General features: G+C 39.8%; 2 protein-coding genes across 2 annotated transcripts in view; both read right to left on the bottom strand.

Annotated features, from left to right (window-relative positions):
* Positions 1 to 3,237: 3,237 nt before the first annotated feature.
* Ms4a5 (membrane spanning 4-domains A5) lies at positions 3,238 to 13,011 on the bottom strand. Its single transcript, XM_055614201.1, has 5 exons — positions 12,859 to 13,011; positions 10,366 to 10,494; positions 9,166 to 9,222; positions 8,075 to 8,227; positions 3,238 to 3,342 (listed from the first exon to the last, which is right to left on the bottom strand). Exons 1-5 carry the CDS (start codon positions 13,009 to 13,011, stop codon positions 3,238 to 3,240), a joined length of 597 nt encoding a protein of 198 aa, XP_055470176.1.
* Positions 13,012 to 19,513: 6,502 nt separating this feature from the next.
* The window catches only part of Ms4a14 (membrane spanning 4-domains A14), a 19,273-nt gene continuing 17,089 nt past the window's right edge, over positions 19,514 to 21,697 (bottom strand). The window contains exons 6-7 of the mRNA XM_055614244.1: positions 20,331 to 21,697; positions 19,514 to 20,204 (exon numbers count right to left, since the gene is read on the bottom strand). The exon at positions 20,331 to 21,697 is cut by the window's right edge and continues 879 nt beyond it. Of these exons, the coding sequence (XP_055470219.1) occupies positions 19,514 to 20,204; positions 20,331 to 21,697 (2,058 nt within the window). The remainder of the gene's footprint in view (positions 20,205 to 20,330) is intronic.

The raw sequence follows: 21,697 nt of genomic DNA, 5'->3' as shown, positions 1-21,697 counted from the left end.
CAACTGATTTTTTTTTAAAGACTTATTTATTATTTGTACAGTGTTCTGTCTGCATGCATGCGTGCAGGCCAGAAGAGGGCTCAAGATTTCATTATAGATGGTTATGAGTCACCATGAGGTTGCTGGGAATCGAACTCCAGACCTTTGGAAGAACAGGCGATGCTCGTAACCTCTGAGCCATCTCTTTAGCCCCACAACTGACTGTTTTATGATTAGAGAAACCAATGCTCAGGAAATAGAGAAGCTGGTCCTCATCACACTCTGAGAAATCAGTAAAATAATGTTTTAAGAGTAAGAAAAATTGTAACTATAAGGCCCTTACACCATTGCCCAATGACTTTAAAATTCCAAGTGCTGAGGCTCACAGCACAGCGCTAGGAAAGTGTTACTGAGTTTTAGCCTAGGGATTTGAAGCCTGTACCGTTTAAATAGGTTCAAGTTATGTGACTGTGCGTGATAAGTGACATTCAATAACCAGAATCGATCACAAGTCCTTACCGTCATGTGCCAGGTTTTCACCTTGAAATATTTCTAAAGCCTCACCTATCTGAACACCACTTACTCAGTTACCAAATATTCTTTCATCAGAACCTTTCTCTATGGGAAATAAAAACTTGTCTCCTGTCCCTCACCTTCATACATCCCCTTTCAGTTTAGACCACACATAGTTTCCTCCCACCTTAGTGCAGATATCTAAGAAAGCTTGTTTATTCATTTGAGCAGGCTACAATTCTCCCTAAGCCCAAGATAGCATGAAACATGAGGTTTGCAGATGAGGATCTTAATTCAAATTTGTTTTTAAGTGAGATTTCTTTTGAACTCTAAGAAAAATTGGCTTCTGTGAGTTTCACTTTCGTGTCTGTAACCAAAGGCACACCTCCTTCATTGGGCAGCCATGACAGTTGAAATGACACAGGAAGTGTCTCAGTGCTCAGCAATAGCTAGAGTGCAATGCAGTACAATGTAGTGGCTCTCAGAGGTTTGGAAATCTGAGGTCCTCAAGACCATTTTGTTTTGTTTTGGATCCATGAGTTCAAATGTTTTCAAAACAACATGAGGATCTTAAAAGTTTTATATTTTATGTAACTGTATGCATGTGCCTGCATGGGTGAGTGTGCCCCACAAGCCTGCAGGTACCCATGGGAGCCTGAAGAGGGTGTAAGAGTCTCTGAAACTAGAGTTATTGGAGTTGTGTTCTGTCCAACGTGAATGCTGGGAACCAAACTATGGCAGAGCAGCAAACAATCTCAACCTGAGCCATTGTTCCAGCTCCCACATTAAGATCTTATTTAGCAATTTCAGTAGATCATACTGCTGTATCCCACGGGTGACAGAGCATGAGACATGACAGACTGACTGCAGCCAAGAGTCACGCAGATGCTCTAGTTGCCCTGTCTTCCTACTATGTTGCCTTAAAGAAGTCTCTTCCAGATGTCCTCTGCATTGGAGTCCCCCAGGATTCTGAAAACTGTTCAAGTGCGTGGCTCCCACCACACTCTAATCTAATTGGTATATGTGTTGGAGTCCCCTATAAATCTCTGAAAACTGATCTAGTGTGGGTCTCCAATCCCACTCTGAAGTAACTGATGTGTGCCCATTGTGTATTGGGGATTCTGGAAGTCCCATGGATGATGTGATTGTGCAACCAAGTCTGTGTCCCATTTATTTTATTAAGGGGTTTCGGAAAGAAAACCAATGCCATTCCCCTCACAACTTTGGAAAATACAGTTGTTTTGGAAAAAGGGTATTTCTGTTAACATGTGATGACTTTTAATTTTGAAGGTTATAAAAGGGTTTGTTCAGAGACTCAAAGAGCTCTTGAGAGATAGATGTTGTTAGATGAGTGAGAGCTCTTAGGCTGTGGAGCCAGACTGCATGCTGATGTGGACTTACCACTGTAAGCCATGCAATCTTGAGCAAATCTTACCCTTTTTGCACATCACCTTCCTTGTCTGGATATAATAATAAAATTTGCCTCAGAATTTTTTGTGAGGTCAAAAGCAGCTATATCATTTGGCACACAGTCTGGGACATAGTGGCTCCACCAATATCTGCCATCATTCATTGGTTATTGATTTGAGTATTTATCTTAGTTTCCTTCTCTGTTACTGTTGTACATACTACAGCCAAAATAAATTTAGGAGAGGAAAAGGGTGATTTATCTTATACTTTCAGGTAACAGTCCATCACCAAGGAAAGCAGTCAGAGACTCAAAGCAGGAATCTGGGGCAGAAACCATGAAAGAATGCTGTTTACTCTGGTCTCTTACCAACTGTGATAGTCTGAATAAAAATGGCCCCCATAGACCCACAGGGAGTGTCACTACTAGAGGTGCGGCATTATTGGAGTAGGTATAGCCTTTTTGGAGGAAGTGTATCTCAGTCTTCTAGATGTCTATGGATCCAGAAGTAGAACTCATAGCTCCTTCTCCAGCACCAGGTCTGCCTGCATGCTGCCATGCTTCCTGCAATGATGATAATGGGCTAAACCTCTGGAACTATAAGCCAGCCTCAATGTTTTCCTTTGTAGGATTTGCCAGGGTCATGGTGTCTTTTTACAGCAGTAGAAACCCAAAGGAAGACACCCACATGATCAGCTAGCTTTTTTTTCTTTTAATACAGCGCTTCCCACCTGCTGGTGGATGATACAGTGACATGGGCCCTTCCACATCAAGCATCACAGTGTCCCATAAACATAATCACAGGTCATTTTATATGGGCAATTCCTTTTCCCAGTTAGTGTCAAGTTTAAAATAAAAACTAACCAGCATGGTAGAGTTATTCTTGTAGATGTCTGGCCCATAACAAGTGACAATCTTGTCACTTCAAAGTAAAATTTGTTGACCAACCCATTCTTCCTTCCAGTTTGTCTTCTTGCTTCATGAAGTAGGAACCCTTGTGTGGAGTCTCTTAGGAGACTCATCAGGATACTGTAAAGAGTAGGGAAGCCATATGACTTCATCACCCTAGAGTCTGAGCTTTGGCTTATAAAGTGGCCATGCCACAATGAACAAGAGGGGTAGTTATACCAAGGTAATCATTCTATTATAGGAGGAAATGGCACTACCAAGGGGCAGGATGGGTTTCATCAGACAAAATGATCATTTTTGAGACATTCCCAACTCCCTTTCCTTCAAATAATTGTGAACTTCAAGTACTTATGTGTGTTGGTTCTTTCTTACAAGCACTATTGGCCTCTAAGTTGTATCATTTTGCATCTTTGCTTGCACAGTGCTATTCAACAGAATGCCTCACAGTTTTCTGAGGAGCATCCCAAAATTGAGGAAAAGAGGGAAATGAATAGTTCAGCAATGCTGAAGAACATCAAAATTGTCAAAATCCCCTGCAACAGAAAGAAACAATGGAATCATATATTAGGACAGTGATGGGTTTTCCAATTACAACGAAGTAGCCATTACCACATAATAAACCTTTACCTCTCAAATTAGTGAAAAATAATGGGAATATAAGCTATACCAGCATAGCATAGGACAACATACTGTTTTTTAAAGAAAGATTAAACAAGATATTTGCTAAATTACATACATGAAGTTCTCCATTTCATAGGCACAGCCTACACAGAAGGATGCATATCAAAAAACGGTCTCTTGAAGAAAAATGAGAAGAAAGCCAGGATAGGAAAACAGTAGAGACAAAATTAGAAAAGGAAGAAAACAGTGGGGGAAAGAGAATACTACTACTACAGAAAAAGGGTAACATACAGAAAAAGACATGGAGAGAAACCTAGGCTAAAGCCCTACTCAGATCTGATTGCTGCAGAAGACTTTTAAGCTAGTCACCATGGTAGCTGAGCGCACACAGCCACAGACACCTGGACAGGAGTCTACAGGCCGAACCCTGACACAGAGTCAGTCGAAACCTGCCTTCTTCTAAGAGCAGATCCTTCTATTGCCATTATAAAGGTTCATGTGATTAAAGGCCTGTTCAGTGCTGTATTTGTCTATCATATTCCAATGATAGGTTGAATAATTATTTGATACCACCTTTTTTTTTTTTTTAACAGCATTCTAATATGTCATGGCGTAAGTATTTGAATACTTTACACTTCTGTCACAGGAGCTGACACACTTCTGTCTTTTTGCTCTGGTTTCCTTTTGTGTTATTTGTTTTGCTCCGAAGAGTGCTGCAGCAGTGCTCTCGTATTCCACGTGCACAAGCGCCACACATGGTGGGAGACTTGTGCTGGGCTGAGAGCTCCGTGTGCCTTTTATCTGAGTGGATGTTGTCTCCTTGCTGTGGCGATGGATTTTACTGTGTCCCTTCCTGCCATCCTATTTTCTCCTTAACCCTGACTGCAGCCTGGGAGCTTCGGATTGAATGCTAGTGAGTGCTCATCACGTTGATTAATAAATTACCAGACTTTTGATAAAGTAAGTTGAAGGATATTTTGCTTTTTTGTTTATCTATCTATCTATCTATTTATCTATTTATTTATTTATTTATTTATTTATTTATTTATTTATTTATTCATTCATTCATTCATTCATTCATTTAATTATTGAGACAAGGTTTCTTTGTGTAACAGAGCCCTGGCTGTCCTGGACTCACTTTGTAGACCAGGCTGTCCTTGAACTCACAGAAATCTACCTGCCTCTTCCTCCCAAGTGCTGGGATTAAATGTGTGCACCACCATGCCCAGCTGCAAATTGAAGGATTTTATAGATGGACTTAGACTGAGGAAGACCTTCTCATAGCTTGTTGAGTGTTTTTATCATTTAATGATCAATTTAGTAAAATGCTTTTTGTATGTCCATTGAAATATCATGTGGGGCTCATCTGGTGTTTTGTTGCTATGTTATAGTAAATACATAGATTTTGTTAAACATACCTTGAATTCCTGGGACACATGGTGTCTGATTGTAGTTGGTTATCCTTTGCTCACATCATTAGATTCAATATGCTTCTATCTGACTAAGGATTTTTTTAAATTAAATTTTTATTTTTTATGTTAATTAATTTTATATTAATTAATTAGTTTGTTTTGTATCCTAGTTGTAGCCCCCTCTCTCATTCCCTCCCAATCCCACCCTCCCTCCCTCATCTCCTCCCATTCCCCTCTCCAAGTCCATTGATAGGGAGGTCCTCCTCCCCTTCCATCTGACCCTACCTTATCAGGTCTCATCAGGACTGGCTGCATTGGTCCTCCTCTGTGGCCTGGCAAGGCTGCTCCCCACTCTGGGGGAGGTGATCAAAGAGGCAGCTACTGAGTTCATGTCAGAGACAGTCCCTGTTCCTTTTACTAGGGTACCCACTTGGATACTGAGCTGCCATGGGCTACATCTGAGCAGGGGTCCTAGGTTATCTCCATGAATGGTCCTTGGTTGGAGTATCAGTCTCAGAAAAGACCCCTATGCCCAGATTTTTTGGTTCTGTTGCTCTCTTTGTGGAGCTCCTGTCCCCTACAGGTCTTACTATCTCCTTCCTCTTTCATAAGATTCCCTGCACTCTGCCCAAAGTTTGGTTAAGAGTCTCAGCATCTGCTTTGATACACTGCTGGGTAGAGTCTTTCAGAGTCCTTTGACTGAGGACTTTTATATCTATATTTATAAGAAATATTGGTGTATAGTTATCTTTATGGGTTTTTGGTGTTTGGGTCTGGTTAATTTCAGCCTTACAGAACAGCCTAGCACTGTCACAGTGATGTCATATTAGATAGCTTGTCTACCCATCATCTTAAACCTTGAACTAGCAGGGGAAAAATACTCAGGAAGATAAGAAAGGCATAATTGATGGCAACTTGCTCTTTGAAGGAAGGTGATTTTGTTTCAACAGTGTTGAATGGATAAGATATAGTTGCTAATCCCAAAGAGTTTGAGAAGCCCCATCTTATAGAATATCTGCCTCAGAATTTCTTAAGGATTAATGTCTGAGTCTACATGAGGTGTACAGGTGGCAACAGGTGGTGGTTTTAGTAAGATTTTATCTATTAATGCTCCAGTATACATCTTTGAATATGCATGTATATATAAACATATCTATAGGTTATATAGATATAAAATGCATTATGTATATCGGTATATAATCCTTTGGTGAAAATCACAACGAATAATTATAGTGGTACTTTCTGGGACTCATCAGCAGTATAAATAAGAACACAGGATCTTCCATATAGTTTAAAGCTTAGGCTGTTCACTATGGCTGTCTCCAGGCTAGCCCACCTAACTTAACCCAACTACCTTGCCTACAGCTCACCATGGGGCTAGCTCTATACCTTTCTGCTCCACTGTGGTCTACTCTCCACCTCTCCTCTCTCTCTCTCAGAAGTTCTACTCACTACTTCCTGCCCAGATATTGGCTGTCAGATCTTTATTACAACCAATCAGCAGCAAGACAACACCTAAGTATTGACATATCTCTTAGATTGCCTTTAGGCAAAAAGGATGAATACAAAGCCAGTGATGGATCATAGAAATGACAATACCAATATCCTGGCAGCATTTAGCTCTCTGCTGGCACAGCATTAACAATTGAAAATACACACACCTTCACACAATGTAAAAAAAGAAAAGTTACCCCAACAAATGATAATTAGGTTAGATTGGATTATTGACAAAGGAGCATGGTGTAGCTTGTTCCTATTAGTCATTACCCATAGAGTCATTTCTTTTTATACAGTTTGAGTTGAGAAAAGTTAGAGGGGCTTCTAGAAGTTATTGGTCATTTGTCCTCAGATATCCTTTAGCATTAGCAAGACTCATTTCAAGTATTTAGCATTCTTGAATCATATTGTTAGTGTCTACTGAAGGTCCAAGTCCCAGGTACCTAGAGGTGGGGCTGAGGAATGGGAAGAAATCAGAAGTTTGGTCTGTGGCTAAAGTTTCTTGTCTTCTTCTTCTTCTTCTTCTTCTTCTTCTTCTTCTTCTTCTTCTTCTTCTTCTTCTTCTTCTTCTTCTTCTTCTTCTTCGTCTCCTCCTCCTCCTCCTCCTCCTCCTCCTCCTCCTCCTCCTTCTCCTTCTTCTTCTTCTTCTTCATTAGTGTGTTCAGTCAAGCTTCTGTACACTTTGAGGCAGGGTACTTTGTCTTTGTCTTTACCTGAGGGGTCAAAAGCCTATTGAGGGCCCAGGTCACTGTGGACTTACCTTGAGTGGCTGCTGGCCCTTCACATCTCTCTCATAATCAGATTTCAGAAGGTTAACACTGACATGTATCTGTGACACAGAAGCACCCTCGCTCTTCTTTAACATCCTTTTTAGAAAGTCCAAGTCCTAAGCTCTTATTTTCCAAACTAATAGTAGTTATAGCAGATTTTTTTTAAGGTTTTTAAAATATTTTGAGGAAGTTTTGTTTCACTTATGTTTTATATGTAGCACTTTGTTTTCAGAGAAGGGCTAATTTGGAAAGTTCAGCTCAGCATGAGCAAGATTCTCTTTTCCTGCTCCTCTGCCCCCCAATTTGGAGTATCCTATTACACCTAACTGCACCACACACTTAGAACATGTCTCTTTTACCTGAACCCCATTCTCTTAGGTAGTTTTCAGCTTCTTCAGCCTTCTGGAGGGTACTGGGATCCAAACTATTGTCTCATACTGACTAAGCATGCACTCTACCACTGTTAATAGTTAACCATGCTAGTAGTCTTTAATGTGCCTATTTGACTATCATTTATTTCTATATAGATTTATTCATAGCTTTTACATTTACACCAATTATTGTAGTACTCTGAACAGAGCACAAATATCTATTTTCAATCTACCACACTTTATCAAAAATCTAATCTAGATATTAAAACCAAATAAGAAAAAACAGACACTCAGTTATAATGTATACCATGAGCTACGAGCCACGAGACCACTGCTAAAGCCTCTGTGTTTTAGAATAATTTTATATTTGTTATCCTTGTTTACTTGCATGTTTTATACCTTTTATAAGTTTTGAGTGTTTGTTGTTCTATTCTGCAATGCCTGTTATAATGTTGGCCTAATCCAATGGGCTCTTGAATGAGCAAAAGAAAATATGCATGTGTCTATAATACGGTCTGGATGGTGCTGACTGGGTGCTAACTTGTTTGTTCTAACCGTCTGCTTCTCAGTCTAGAAAGGGCACAAGGCACTTACGATGAATAGAACAGTGGCCACACTACAGTGAATACCATCTGGAGAATAGCCGCAGATGTAAGCTCCGTCTAGAAGGAAACCAAATATGAGGAGGATGATTCCAGCTGCTGCTGCCAGGGCGCTAAGTAAGTTCATCACCTGGCTCAGTCTTATCTGCAACAGAATCAGAACATAACACAAGACTCAGACCTGCCTTGGACCACAGACGGAACAGTGGGGGTGGGTGACTGGAGAGCTGGGTTTTCACAGCACCACGAACCAAGAATGTGTTTATTTACAACTCATACTGTATCTTAAGCCATTCATCCATAGATACCCTCTCCACTCTCACAATCTGCATTCAAATAAAGGTAGCTATGGCCTATGTAAATGTTCATTTAAAGACTATTTCACTTAACACTGCATTTCTCTGTCACTTTTACATCTTCCTAAAAGTACAGACTTTTAGGGCTCATGAAACAGCTCAGCAGATAAAGGCACTTGCCCTCTGACAGCCCGAGTTCCATCCCTAGGACCCACATGGCAGAAGAGAACCATCTTCTACAAGCTAGCTTTTGATCTCCACAAGTACACTGTGGCATGGAAATGCAACCCCCCCCCCACATAAACATATCTAAAAAATAAAAGCAAACACATTTTAAAATTATAAAATTTTAGGTTGTTCTTTGATGCAAACAACCTACTGACTTATTACTATCTCTTTGAGTAAGATACTTCCACAAACTTACATAAATCAGCAATGTATTCTTTACCTCTGGAGTCCGCTTGTGATTTAATTAGTTTGTGTACGCTGTGCTTTTCCTGTGAGTCAAGCTACAGCCTGTTAAAGCATCTGGTATCCAGTAGGCACCAAAACTACTCATAGAAAGAACAAATGTGTGAATGATTGAATCACTGAGACCCAGTCCGCATGAACAGCTGGGGACCTTGGACACAGTCACTGAACTTTTCTGTGTCTCAGTATCTTCTTGTAGAACATGAGACTCAAACCTGGAAAAGTGTCCCTATATTTTTGATTCTATGATTATTTTCAAAGTCAGGAAAATCACTTTACCAGTTATAATTTTCATTAAGGTAGAAACAGAACTCACCAGAATGTCCGTAGTTTTTCTCTTCAGAGCAATCAGAAAGGCTCCAGAGTTAATAAACTACAAAAAAAAAAAAAAAAAAAAAAAAAAAAAAAGGGAAAGAATAGATATCTTAATGATGGCCATGGCCAGATGATACTGAGGCTCTCTCTTAGGTCAGGACTCTGTCCACTGCTTCCTTTTGCCTTTCTTCTAAGCTCACAGAAACCCCAAGGGAATGAGAAGGGTGAGCCATCTCACACGACTGTCCACAGAACAGAGGACAAAATGAGGGATCTGCTTTAGTCTGAGCCACCTGTTTAAATAAGATGTTTCTACATAACTTTGTTTTCATTTCCTCATCCATTTTCCTCTTATTGATCTGTTATTGGTATTATGACTCAGCTTCCAGATGATACCAGTGTCATCACTTTATGATCACTCAGGTCATATAGTCATTATAGGCAAACCATTGTGTTCTGTTGGATGGGAACATGAGATACAATTTCAGCCAAAAAACTGGTAATTGAAAAAAAAAAAAAAAGAAAAACACCCCACAGACTAATTTTTATGGAGGTGGGTCAAATATGGCAGCCCCATTGTCTAGTGGAAATGTAAAAATCTGAGTTCAGCACAACTTTGTTTAAATTTTCAGCCTCTTTATCCAGACCCATTAGTAAAGAATACTCTCCCAGACCTTTTGACAATGAGCCCCCCTCCTTAAACCCAGAAACCCCCTGTCCACATTCTTTGTATGAAGGCCTGCCTCTTCCCTTTCTGCAGAGTAAACTGCTTGCTTATCAGAAGCAGCACCACATAGGGGTAAGAAGTATGCTGACCTCTTGGCCTGGTTCTTTTCTTATCAGACTGAATGTCCGTTGGAGGATAATCACTGCACTAAAATTTGGATCCTCATTGTCTTGCTCTGTGAATATAATTTACCATATTTTGCAAGCATTTTGAATGAATTAATGGGCCATTAAACAGCCATAAAACCCAACAAAATATTCCCTACAAATCTCAAGACCCAAAGATGGGCTAGCATCAACTCTGGTGGTTCAATAGAGCAGAGAGGTTGCTTTATTTGCAACAAGGTTAAGTCTTTGGGGCATTTTCTTTAAAATCATATACCCAAATCTATCTTATTTCATAACTAACAATTCATTCACTAACACCTTGCCTGTTGGACATGCCTTTAAATTGTACTAAATGTACTATACTCACCAAAGCAGAGCCCCAGAATGGATATCCTGAGCTAAATATAAAAGGAAACCTTGGGAATGGGCTCACCAAGGTGAAAAGGAAAACAACTCCAAAAGAAAAGTTCATGATTCCAAGTAGGATCTGGGCAGTCTGAAAATAGAGGGAAAAGTCAGCTTAGAAAAAGGATGGGGCAGGACCTATTCTACTTAAAGCTTTAATTCAAGGATTTGGCAGTTACTCTTTTTATAGCTGAGGGAAATACAGTGGATGTCCTTTTACAATAATCCTTGATGTTTTCTTAACCCCCCCCCCATCTGATAATTACTAAGAGAAAAATGAGTCTAACCCAGTGTTCCCGGCCTCAGGGTCAGCTGTGCTGTGAATAGAGGCTGTCAGATCTTTTCAAGCTCCTTGACTGCAACAATACCAGAATAGCTAACTTTTCTATTATCTCTGCTTGTGAAATCATGCATACTTCAGCCAGCAAGATGGCTCAGCCGGTGCCTGCCACCAAGCCTGACAATCTGAATTCGATCCCTGGAACCCACATGGTGGAAGACGTCTGTAAGGTGTCCTCTATCTCCGCATGTGTGCTGTGGCATGTGCATGACCACACACACACACACACACACACACACACAAATAAATACATGTGAAAATATAAATAGCAATCTGACAGAAGAATTAAAAATATGTATTTGATTTACATCCCATTTTACTGTTGTAGACAATGTTGGGATGTTTATTTCATAACTTTTATGTTTCTCCCACATGGTGGTGGATATGTGGAGATATTCCTCTCATCCATCATCACCCAGAGCACTCACTGGATTTTTTTACTTGACAATATGCAAATGAGATTCTTTATGCTTTTTCTTGGCTTGCTAGCTCATTTCTTGCACCACAGAACAGTATTCCATTACGTGGGTATGCCATGACTAATTTATCAAGCAGATTTGATTCTTTTTAGACTTCTTACGTCTTTTATGCCTGGATTGACCTCTCCTGGCTCTCCTTCACTGCCCTCCATTCCACCCATGCTTCCCATACTTCAGCTTGCAGGGCTTTCTGCATCTGTTATCCTTCCATGTTCTCCTTCCATTTCTACTTGTTAAAATTCCATAATCTCCTGTCCTGTTCCCTGTTCTCCCCCTTCTCTGATGTCCGTCCTCTTTGCCTTTCTGAATGGGGATTGTTTCAGAGTGCATATTAGACAGCCATTCAGTGAAATGTCCTCCCTCCTTTTAGTTGGAAGTAACTATTCTGACTGTGGCGCTCCCACAGTCATGACCACCATTGATGCTCTTTGTAGATGCTCCATTAAAATATAATTCTTAATATTTCCATGCTCTTACTATGTTTTCATAAAACCTTTGTTTTCCTCAGTGAGGAAAAACTAACTTGTGTTTGTTTCTGTGGGTGCAACATCTAACATAGTTGCTTGCACCTAGTTCAGTTTCTGTTAAAGTAATACAAACGATTTCACTCAAGCTTGGACTCCATCATATTTGAAGAGATGATGGATCAGACCACACTAGTGGTCTTCTTCCGTGGGCCACAGGATGATCTTTCTTTATTTCTGTTTTTTTTTTTTTCCTGAAAAAGATTACTTTCTATTTTCCATTACGAGAGGCTAGAGTTCGAAGGACAAAATATCCTCAAAGATAGAGGTAATATTACAACTTCAAACCTATCTGACTACTTTCCACTTGCCCATTATCTCAAGAAAGGTTTGATGAATAAAATTAGTCTTTGTGGAATGGATGTTTGCCAGAACCCCACCCCAAGACAAAGAACTTCAGGCAACTAAGGATTTCTTAGAAAAGGAGAATTGTTCTTTTCTAGGAATACCACCCCAACGGATTATCCAAGTAAAAATGGTCAACAACACTAACCAGACGAGGCAGGTTCTATTTACATGTTTGTACATATGTATGTATGTGAACAATAGCAGTTAAAGGAAAAGAGACCACAAGTTTGAGAGGGAGCAATGAGAGAGGGCCCATGGACGAGGCTGGAGGAAGATGACCTATTAATATTTTTAATTTTAAAAAGTTAAAAAGGTGACTGTCCTGAAGAGCCTTATAATATATGCATAGTTAAACACACTCATATATCTCGATATATGAATAATGTATAAAGCTCTGAGCTCTGAGCTCTGCTTGGAAAGATATAAAAGCATATGCTGTGGTTTGCTAAGATAGGGAATCTGGCCTCACTTCTACTTGGTTGTCATTTTTTTTTCTTCTGCTCTCCTAGATTGACTAGAAAAATCTCAACGATGATTAGTTTGGAGGCATCCAAGAACACTCAATTTATTCGTCTTGTAATTTCTGGTTCACAGACTCTTGTGCGTAACTCATATAGAAGTACAATCCAAACTTTCTGAATTGAGTGGAAATGAAATTTGGAGTTGGTTCCTGCTGGAGGACACGCACCACCAGGCAGTTTCTTACCCCGCCTCTGCCGCCCCCGCTCCCTGTAGAGTACACATAAGAGCAGATTTTTACTTACCCCTAAGATCTTCAATTTTCTGATAAGGATTTTCTGTACTGGGTTTTGGGAGTTGTAGACTGTGGCCGTAAGTTCTGTTGTTTGGTATTCTGCGTTGGTGACCTCCGGGGGAAACACCAGAAACATGGGGCTGTGCGTATTGTTTGAATCCATGATGGTCCAATTGGTCTTTTTAAGTGGAAGATAAGGAGGTACCTGATACCCTCATTTAGACCATGTTCATTTCCTGTACTGAGGCTGCCTAGAGCCCTGGCATTGTTATCCTTTGTCTTAGAATTACAGAACCATAAAGTCACAGAGTCATAGAATCTCAGGAATAGTAAAGAGTCCAAAGACACAAATTAAAGTGCCCACATCCGTGTATTGGATTGGAGAAGCTAACTAGTGGCCTTGGTTTGGTCAGAAATAGTGTGTCCTTGGGCAGGTCACACGCTCCTCTGTTCTCACAGCTTCCTCATGTGCATATTAACCTGTGATATCGTTTAGTCCCCAAATTTCTGATTTTTCTATTTCAGTTGTAGAAAAGACACAAACCTCTCAGTCCTTAGAACTAATTAGTCAATTTTTAAAACCCTACACCTTATCCATTCTTCCTGTCACTTAAAAGTTTTTTTTTTGCTACCCCATTTTAGAAGATTGACACTATATATCACCCACAAAGAGTGGGTTCAAAGAACCACAGTTTTCTTTACATTGCTGTTTATTTCTGCCTAGTGCTGCTCTAATTAACACATGCCACATTTTCTCAGATATCTATGGCTCAGTAGTGGACTGTGTAGAATTAGGTAAGCAAGAATGCCCTCAGTCATGCACCTTAGAGTGTTAGACTTTTGATTTTTCAGGAAATAATGCCCTTCAGACTTCTGCTGAGTCATTTGCTAATATACCGTTAGCTTAGGAAAAATTCTGTAGACAGTTTGGGGTCAAGCGATAAGAAATCGAATACTTCATTAGTGGATCTGGCCTGTCAAATTGCAAGGACATACATGAGAAGAAGAAATAATTGATTTACTTTTTAAAAGTGTGTGTGTGTGTGTGTGTGTGTGTGTGTGTGTCTTTGTGAGTGAATGCCACTTGTGTGAAGGTACCTATGGAGGCTGTAAGTGGTATCAGATTCCCTGGAGCTGGAGCTACAGGCAATTTTGAGCTGCCCAATGTGGGTTCTATGTAAGAGCAGCAAGTACTCTTTAACTACAGCTATCTCTGTCATACCATGTTATTTTCATATGTTGTCATGCTCTATTATGTTCTGTTGACCTCACAGCTTCCTTAACTAAATTTTTCTGTCAAGACCAGCTTCTTGCTGGCTGAAGGTTACATCTATATGTTAGGTTGTTTTGTTTTTGAATGTACCTTTCTTGCATGCAGCTTGAATGGACATAGATTTCTACTAATGGTCTTCCTTCATGAAAATCATCTGGTTTTTCATTCATTTTCTTTGATTTAAGTAATATTTGGGCCAGTGTACTCTGCAAAGCATTACATGGCCTTCATCACCCATGCTTCAGCTTTGTCGTGGGCCTTTTCAAGTTTCTCCCACCCCCAAGAATGGTAACTTTTTCATAACTACCTGATAATTGGAGAAACAAGTTAATTGTTTATTATGTTTTAACTCATATAAGCTTCTTCTCATGATCCATCACAGGATTCAGTCCATGGAGCATGGAAATCCAGGATTAATCCTAAATTTCTTTTAAGGTTAATCTGTTTATTCATTGAAAATCTCATACATGTATCCAGTGACCATTTCTATGTTTCATTCTCAGATTGGTTTATTTACTAGCTCTAGGTTCAAGATAAAGTCATCTATTAACTTCTAATGTTCATATTGATTTATATATTTATTGAAACATGATATGTCTTATTTGGAGTATTGATGATATAGTGAGAATGTGGGACCCTACTAAGGGGATCAGGGGCTGTCTCTGACATGAACCCAGTGGCTGGCTCTTTATTCACTTTCCTCTGGGAGATGCAGCCTTGCCAGGCCATAGATGAAGCAGCCAGCCCTGATGAGACCTGATAGACTAGGGTCAGATAAAAGCTGGAGGAGGTCCTCCCCTATCAGGAGACTATGGAAAGGGAATAGGGGAAGAAGAGGGATGGGACTAGGGGAGATGAGGGGTGGGGCTATAGTGGGGATACAAAGTGAATAAATTGTAATTAATTAATTTTAAAAACTAAAAAAATATTTTGAGTGAATTATAATGTTCTTGGGCTGTAAGTCAATTTTAATAATAATAAATATGCTATCAGTCAGCATTACTCCTTGTATTATTTATGTTCTAATTATGATGGTCAAATATTTTGTCTTGATTTATTTCCAAAGTTAATTTTTGGCTGTTTCTTTATCAGCTGGCTTAACTACAAGAACCTTGAGTTATTGCAAATGTTATTTATTATCCTGTACTTCTTTGTGAGAGGTGGTTGCTTGCTAATAGACATCTCAGGTGGATGGCATATTTGATATCAGCTTTAAAAAGCTTTATACCCTATTTTATGACACTAGAAAATCTCCTTTTATGAGAGGCCCTCTAATCTTTAAGTGGTTTATAAATGATTGGATACTATCTTTTAGGCCTTAATGTTCCCCAACAAAAACCATTATCTTGTTGCTAACTATTCTTGGGAAGGTATGGTAATGCAAGTGGTCAGTCTGAGCCCAAGGATTCTTCTCTGAATCTTAAGGCTTCCGTGTTCATGTTAGTGTCATACTATAGATAAAGCTTACTTTTCTTTGTTTTTACATTTCTTGACTTTTTATTAAAAATGCCCTCTTTCCAAAGACTCATATCCAACCACTAGAGAGTATGAAGTGGCAAATGCTCTCTTCCTGGAGGTCTCAGTCCTCTGGGTGTCATTTGCTCCTTAAATCACAAACAATGACTCTTATTTTCATCTTATCCCATGAAGGACTGTAAAACAAAACAAAACAAAACACCATTATTTCTCCAAATGTTTTCAGCTATTTGGGGGAGTTTCAAGGAGACATGAGAGGAAGAAAGCATGTTGGGTTTCTGTTTTGCTATCTTGGGCCGATGTCTCCGATTTTATGGATGATGACTCTTCCTCACTCTATTGCTCTTCTGGTTATTTCAGGATATTTAACTTCTTGTTGTTTCTTCTTTGCACATGACTACATAATAAACCATAACCAATAGCATCCAACCAGCAACCAGCAACCCACTTAATGGGGTTCTAGCATTAATATACCCTCTGAAAAGCTTCCAGAATTCCAAATTTCACACACTTACAGAAAATATCTGCAGCTGGCAAAATCATGAACCTGCTAGAACACAAGGCAAATCATTGCTTAAAGCAGCCCAAACCCCATACCTGGGATTAAAACAAAAAAACATAATCTTATATTTCTCTAAAAAAAACCCCCAAATTCCAATATTCTCACTATAAGTCATCATGGTTTCTGTAATGGTCTCTGTTGCAAAGAGAAGTGTTCCTCATGTGAGGGGAAGACTATACTTGTCTGTAATCTGGAACTGACTTGATATCCCCTCCCCAGAAGGCACCATATAAGCTTCCAAAGGAGGGAGGCAACCAGAACCAGTAGTTCTACCCAGCTATCATGATAATGAACCACATCAACAACCGGCATGACAAGATAACCCTAAGGATGCAACAGTGGCACACAAATCTTGGTGGAAACCAAAATCCCTCTAATTATATTAAGACCCATTTAACAAGAGAGAGACTATTCCTGGTACTGGAAATCTAATTTCAGTGCTGATGAAATCATGGTTGTTGGAGGATAATCTATAACTTCTAATTTACTAAACCAGCATAATACTTAACAACAATCTATAAACAATTGTTCTTATATCTGCAAACTTAGGTTTTTAGTGATGGTTCCCTCTTGGCTTTCAAGAAATTTCTGATTTCTTCTGCCTTTATATTACATTTTTTTTAGCTCTCTTGTCTCTCACTGTCTCTTTCTTTCTCTGGGACACAGTCTCTCTGCCTCTGCTATTCTCTCTGTGTCTCTCTGTCTCTATCTCTTGTCTTTCTCTCTCTCTCTCTGAATATGACAGAGTTTCATAGTGCAGTCCAAGTTGGCTTTAAGCTCACTAGCCCAGGCTGAATTTGAACTCAAAATTCTTCAGATTCTTGAGTGCTGGAATTACAGGCATATGCCACCTTAGCAGAGCACTACTCCTACCTCCTACCGTGAGGGTCTCACTCTTGTGTTTTCATCTGAACCTAGTATATTCAAAAGTGTATTCTATTTCCAAAGTTATCACATTAGCAGTTAGGACTTCTGCATTAGAATTCAGAGGTAGGCTATTTCGTTCCAAAGCAAAGAGGTAATTTAATTAATACTATAAAGAAACATGTATCATCTATTTGTCTGTCATCTGTTATCTCTGCCTATCATCTATCTATCTATCTATCTATCTATCTATCTATCTATCTATCTATCTATCATCTACCATCTAATACTGACTTGTTCATCTATGACTAATATACATTTTCATCTATTCTGTGGAAGAGAATAACTTCCCTTTATGTTCACTATCTAAAAAAAGAGTGACTCTTACTCATTCAATCTCATCAAATACAAAGATGTTAATGGGTTTGTTTTCAGTCATAGAGCACTGTTCGTCTGTGGCATGACATGGCTTCAGAATCTTATAAAAATTTCCCACCTGCTGCTCCTAATTAAGCATATATAGACAAGACTATGGGTAACACTGCTCATGATACTTGAAAATGTTTTTTCAGAGTGCATAAATATTAGGTTCATTGCTGACACTTTTTCTGGGCAGAGTAGGGAGAGGGAGGGAGTTGCTCAGGGATTTGAATTCCCAGATCAAGAGCAATAAAAATGACCCCAGTGCTGTGTGTTCTGAAGGATTTTCTCTTCTGTAGCTACAAAGTTAACATTGCTGAAAACCAAGTGCCGGATCTCATTTAGCAACTGGCTGGATTACAAGTGCAAGTTGAAGTCTCTGTCCTTCTGGAACACTGCTATTAAAGTGGGAACACTAAAGGCAAATGGGATGCTGAAGTTGAAATGGCTAAGTATGGTAAGACCTTGCGAATCTGAAAACATTGAACCCTGAATTCTGATGAATCTACTATTTTCAGGAGGAACATGTCTCTCTGTCCCCTGTGGGGCCTTAGTATTTGTGTGAATAATCCCTGTTGCCAGAAAAGACTATGATGGCCTCTCCTGAAGAGCTTCTGGGTCGGACAATACTGCTTTTTTAAGGATACACATCTCCCCACCATCATTGTTTCTGTACTATAACTGGATTTAACTGGCTTTAATTATGGTAGATAATGTGGCTCAGGTGACTTGTTAAAACTTCATAAAATTAATTAAGCTTTCTAATCTGTAAAAACAGAAGCCTAGAGAACACACATGGAAATAGATGTTAAGGGTAATGGCTAATTTTGGAGACATGAAATGGTGGATCAGGGTGAATTTATTGATATAGGTTCACCAAGCAGGAATTCTGCATTTAATGCCATGGCATGAAGAGTTAAAAAGGGCTTCCAATGATTGTTTGAAATTCAGATCAAAATATGGCTCATGTGAATAAATTAAAAATGCCAGACTTGGTTTGTTTTAATGTCACGGAGGGATTCAAAGTTTTTGAAATGATACATGTTTGTCAAGACCTGTTTAATAAGCTTGGGGAGTTCTAAAGACACAACTATACCATTTGGTGATACATTTGTGAGGGCAGTACTGTGCTCACAGGTCTAAACCAGGTGACCACCCCTCTGGACACTTATATGATTGACAGTACATCCAGGATGGCAGCTGTGTGCCAGTGGTGGAGTTTGAGAACTTTGGCATCTTCAGTAGAGGCTCTTCCAAAAGGAGATAATTGACAGGACTCAGCATAGGAAACAATGTGTTCAATAACTTCTCAAAAATGATAGGAAGTTTGGAGTTGAAAAGCAAGTAAGAAAACAATGAGAGACCTAATTCCAGGGCAAAGAAAACACTGTGTGGGTAAGTAAATTTGAAGCTTTGGAGCTCATAGAAAAGCAAGATTGTATCAAAGACACCAAAGAGAAAGAGGATTAGAAAACTGTTGTTGGCTTGGAAGACAGTTTTTTACTGTCTTTTTTACTTTGGCTACAGAAGGTAAAATTGGCTCCAAAGACCGACAAAGCAATGAGTGTGGGCATGTGTGAGAGAGAGCTGGTACTCCTTTCAGAGTAGTTTCTCATATTTTCTGTTATAGCATGCATATGACCACCTTTCCCTGACTTCTACTCTTCTGTCCCTAGCTATTTTTCCCACTTCACCAAGTTCTGGGCAAATGTAGTACACACATCAACACAAATGTGGGGTGAAAAAATTAACATTATGGACAAATAGATCCATTAAGTTGTGAGATGACTGGACCATCACAAATTAATACACTAAAATTGATGACAAAATTTTACAGTTTACATGAGATTTACTTTTCAACCTCAGAAGGTTCTGATATAGTGTTAACATTTAGCTTGTTGTTACTTCATTTTAAAAAGGAATGAGTCCTTTGAAGTTCTGCATGCCCATCTGTGGTATATGAGTTCGACAGCAAACACAGGCGAGACCACAGGTTAGGGAAGAATCAACTGTTTGCTCCTCATCTGGTTCCACTAACTGTCATCTGTGGCTTTTGGTTAGATGTGCACGTTAGTCTGAATCTTCAGATTGCTGTTGATCTCTCTGATAGCACGAGGAAGAAGTGGCATTTAGATCTTTGGACGACTGTGAAGACGGTGTGCTGTCCTGCACCTCTTGCTCTGAAGCTATGTTGGATAAACTGGTTAAACATATGTATGGAACCAAGCTCTGGCAAGAAGCAGGATGATTTTCTGGCCTCATGTCTTCTGACTGTTGGTCTTTTGGTTTCTGGCATGTATCTTCTGTGTCTTCTGGTTCTCTCTTTCTTGCTTGTACATTGTGTGTGTGTGTATTTTCTCTTGAAACAGCGGATTCAGAGTCTTGTTGGTCATTAGGTTGACACAGACCTACTTGAAATATAAAGTTTTGCAATTGACAATTATGGGTCTGTCGGATTATGGTGGTGCGGGGGTGGATATCTTGGTATAGTGCCCTTTGCCTTAAAGATTCTCTCTCTAATAGCTCTTGGGATTCCCAGTTTAGGGAAGGCTGCATTTTAAACTGCCATTCTTGTGCTTTCCACTCTTTGTTTCTCCAGCCTTGACTTCTCCAGTCTTGGCATCCTTGGCAAAGAGGCTGCCAGGATGCAGTTGACCAGTATGAAGAGGATCCTTTTGCGATCTGAAAGCTTTGGGAGTCCAATTCCTCACATAACTGCTTTGGGACTCTCCTAACTAGACTTTGTGATTCGTCTTGCCGACTTGGGAACTCGGTCCTTGGTTCTTTCTGCTCTTGCCGACTTGGGAACTCGGTCGTTGGTTCTTTCTGCATTTGCTGACTTGGGAACTCGGTCGTTGATTCTTTCTGCTCTTGCCGACTTGGGAACTCGGTCCTTGGTTCTTTCTGCTCTTGAGGCTGCTGGTCTTCAGCTGGTTGAACTTGAGCTTCTTCTTCTTTTGTAGGTTGCTCTATATCAGACTGTTGATGTTCATCCTCTCTGTCATTAAGCTGTTCTTCTGGGATTAGCTCCTCTTCAGATTTTTGTTCTTTGATTTGCTCATCTTGGGATTCTTGTACTGAGATCTCCTCCTCTTTGACCTGCTGGTCATCAGCTTGATGAGGTGGGAGTTGCTGTGTAGTTTGAGTATGTGCATCTAGTTTCTCTTTGGTATGCTTCTTTGGGAATAGCCAGGATTTGATTTGCTGATCTATGGATTTACGTCTTGTTTTACTTTGTAATTCTAAAGAAAGTCTTCTTGGTTTCTCACCTTTGGTTTGCAAGTCCAAGGAATGTCTCTTCTGATGGAATTGGGCAGGTTTGCCTGGTAAGGATAAGGAAAGTTTTCTTGGGGCTTTCTTGTCTGCAGTAGACTTCCATTCTTGAGTCAGTTCCATGACTTCTGTTCGAATGTCCCTATAGAATATTTCTGGATATTTCTGGATCTGATCTTGAGTGTTTAGTGTTTGAAGATCTGAGAATGGCGTGTCTTGGGGTACTATATATTCGGTTTGTATGCCTTGGGATATTTTGTCTTGAGATAGTATATCCTGATATTGCATATTCTGGGATGGAGATTTTTGGAATGGGTTATCTTGATAAGGACTGTCTTGTGATAGTCTCTCTTCGGATGGTGTGTCTTGAGTTAGTGCATTTTCATATGGAGTTTCTTGGGATAGAGTCTCTTGGGATGATATATGTTGGGTCAGTATAGCTTGATATGGAGTCTTTTGGGATGCTGTGTCTTGAGTTGCTGTCCCTTGGTATGGAAATGCTTGGGATGGTGTCTCATGGGATGATGCATTTTTATTTAGTATATCGTGGAATGATAGCTCTTGGTATGCAGTCCCTTGAGATGGAATATTTTGCAATAGGGATTTCTGGAATGGAGTCCCTTGGGATGGAGTTTTTTGGGATGGAGTCCCTTGGGATGGAGTTTTTTGGGATAGTGTCCCTTGGGACAGAGTTTTCTGGGATGGAGTCCCTTGGGACAGAGTTTTTTGGGATGGAGTCCCTTCACAGAGAGTTTTTTGGGATGGAGTCCCTTGGGACAGAGTTTTTTGGGATGGAGTTCCTCCGGAGAGAGTTTTTTGGGATGCAGTGCCTTGGGACATAGATTTTTGGGATAGAGTCCCTTGGGACAGAGTTTTTTGGGATGGAGTTTTTTGGGATGGAGTTCCTTGGGATGGTGTCTTTTTAGTTAGTATATCATGGAATGATAGCTCTTGGTATGGACTTCCTTCAGATGGAGTTTT

The sequence above is a fragment of the Psammomys obesus genome, unplaced genomic scaffold (assembly GCF_907164565.1).
Source record: "Psammomys obesus unplaced genomic scaffold, mPsaObe1.curated_primary_1811, whole genome shotgun sequence".
NCBI lineage: Eukaryota > Metazoa > Chordata > Mammalia > Rodentia > Muridae > Psammomys > Psammomys obesus.
Note: the sequence above shows the minus strand (reverse complement) of the source record. Positions and strands in the feature narration are given on the sequence as shown.

Bases quoted from the DNA above. Each gene is read 5' to 3' on its own strand.
- Ms4a5 (XM_055614201.1), bottom strand. From the start codon at position 13,011: ATGGATTCAAACAATACGCACAGCCCCATGTTTCTGGTGTTTCCCCCG. The intron at 8,228-9,165 runs GTGAGTTCTGTT...ATTCTGTTGCAG, and splicing joins GAAAAACTACGGACATTCTG to ATAAGACTGAGCCAGGTGAT. The intron at 3,343-8,074 runs GTAAGTGCCTTG...TTTCTGTTGCAG, and splicing joins TGGCCACTGTTCTATTCATC to GGGATTTTGACAATTTTGAT.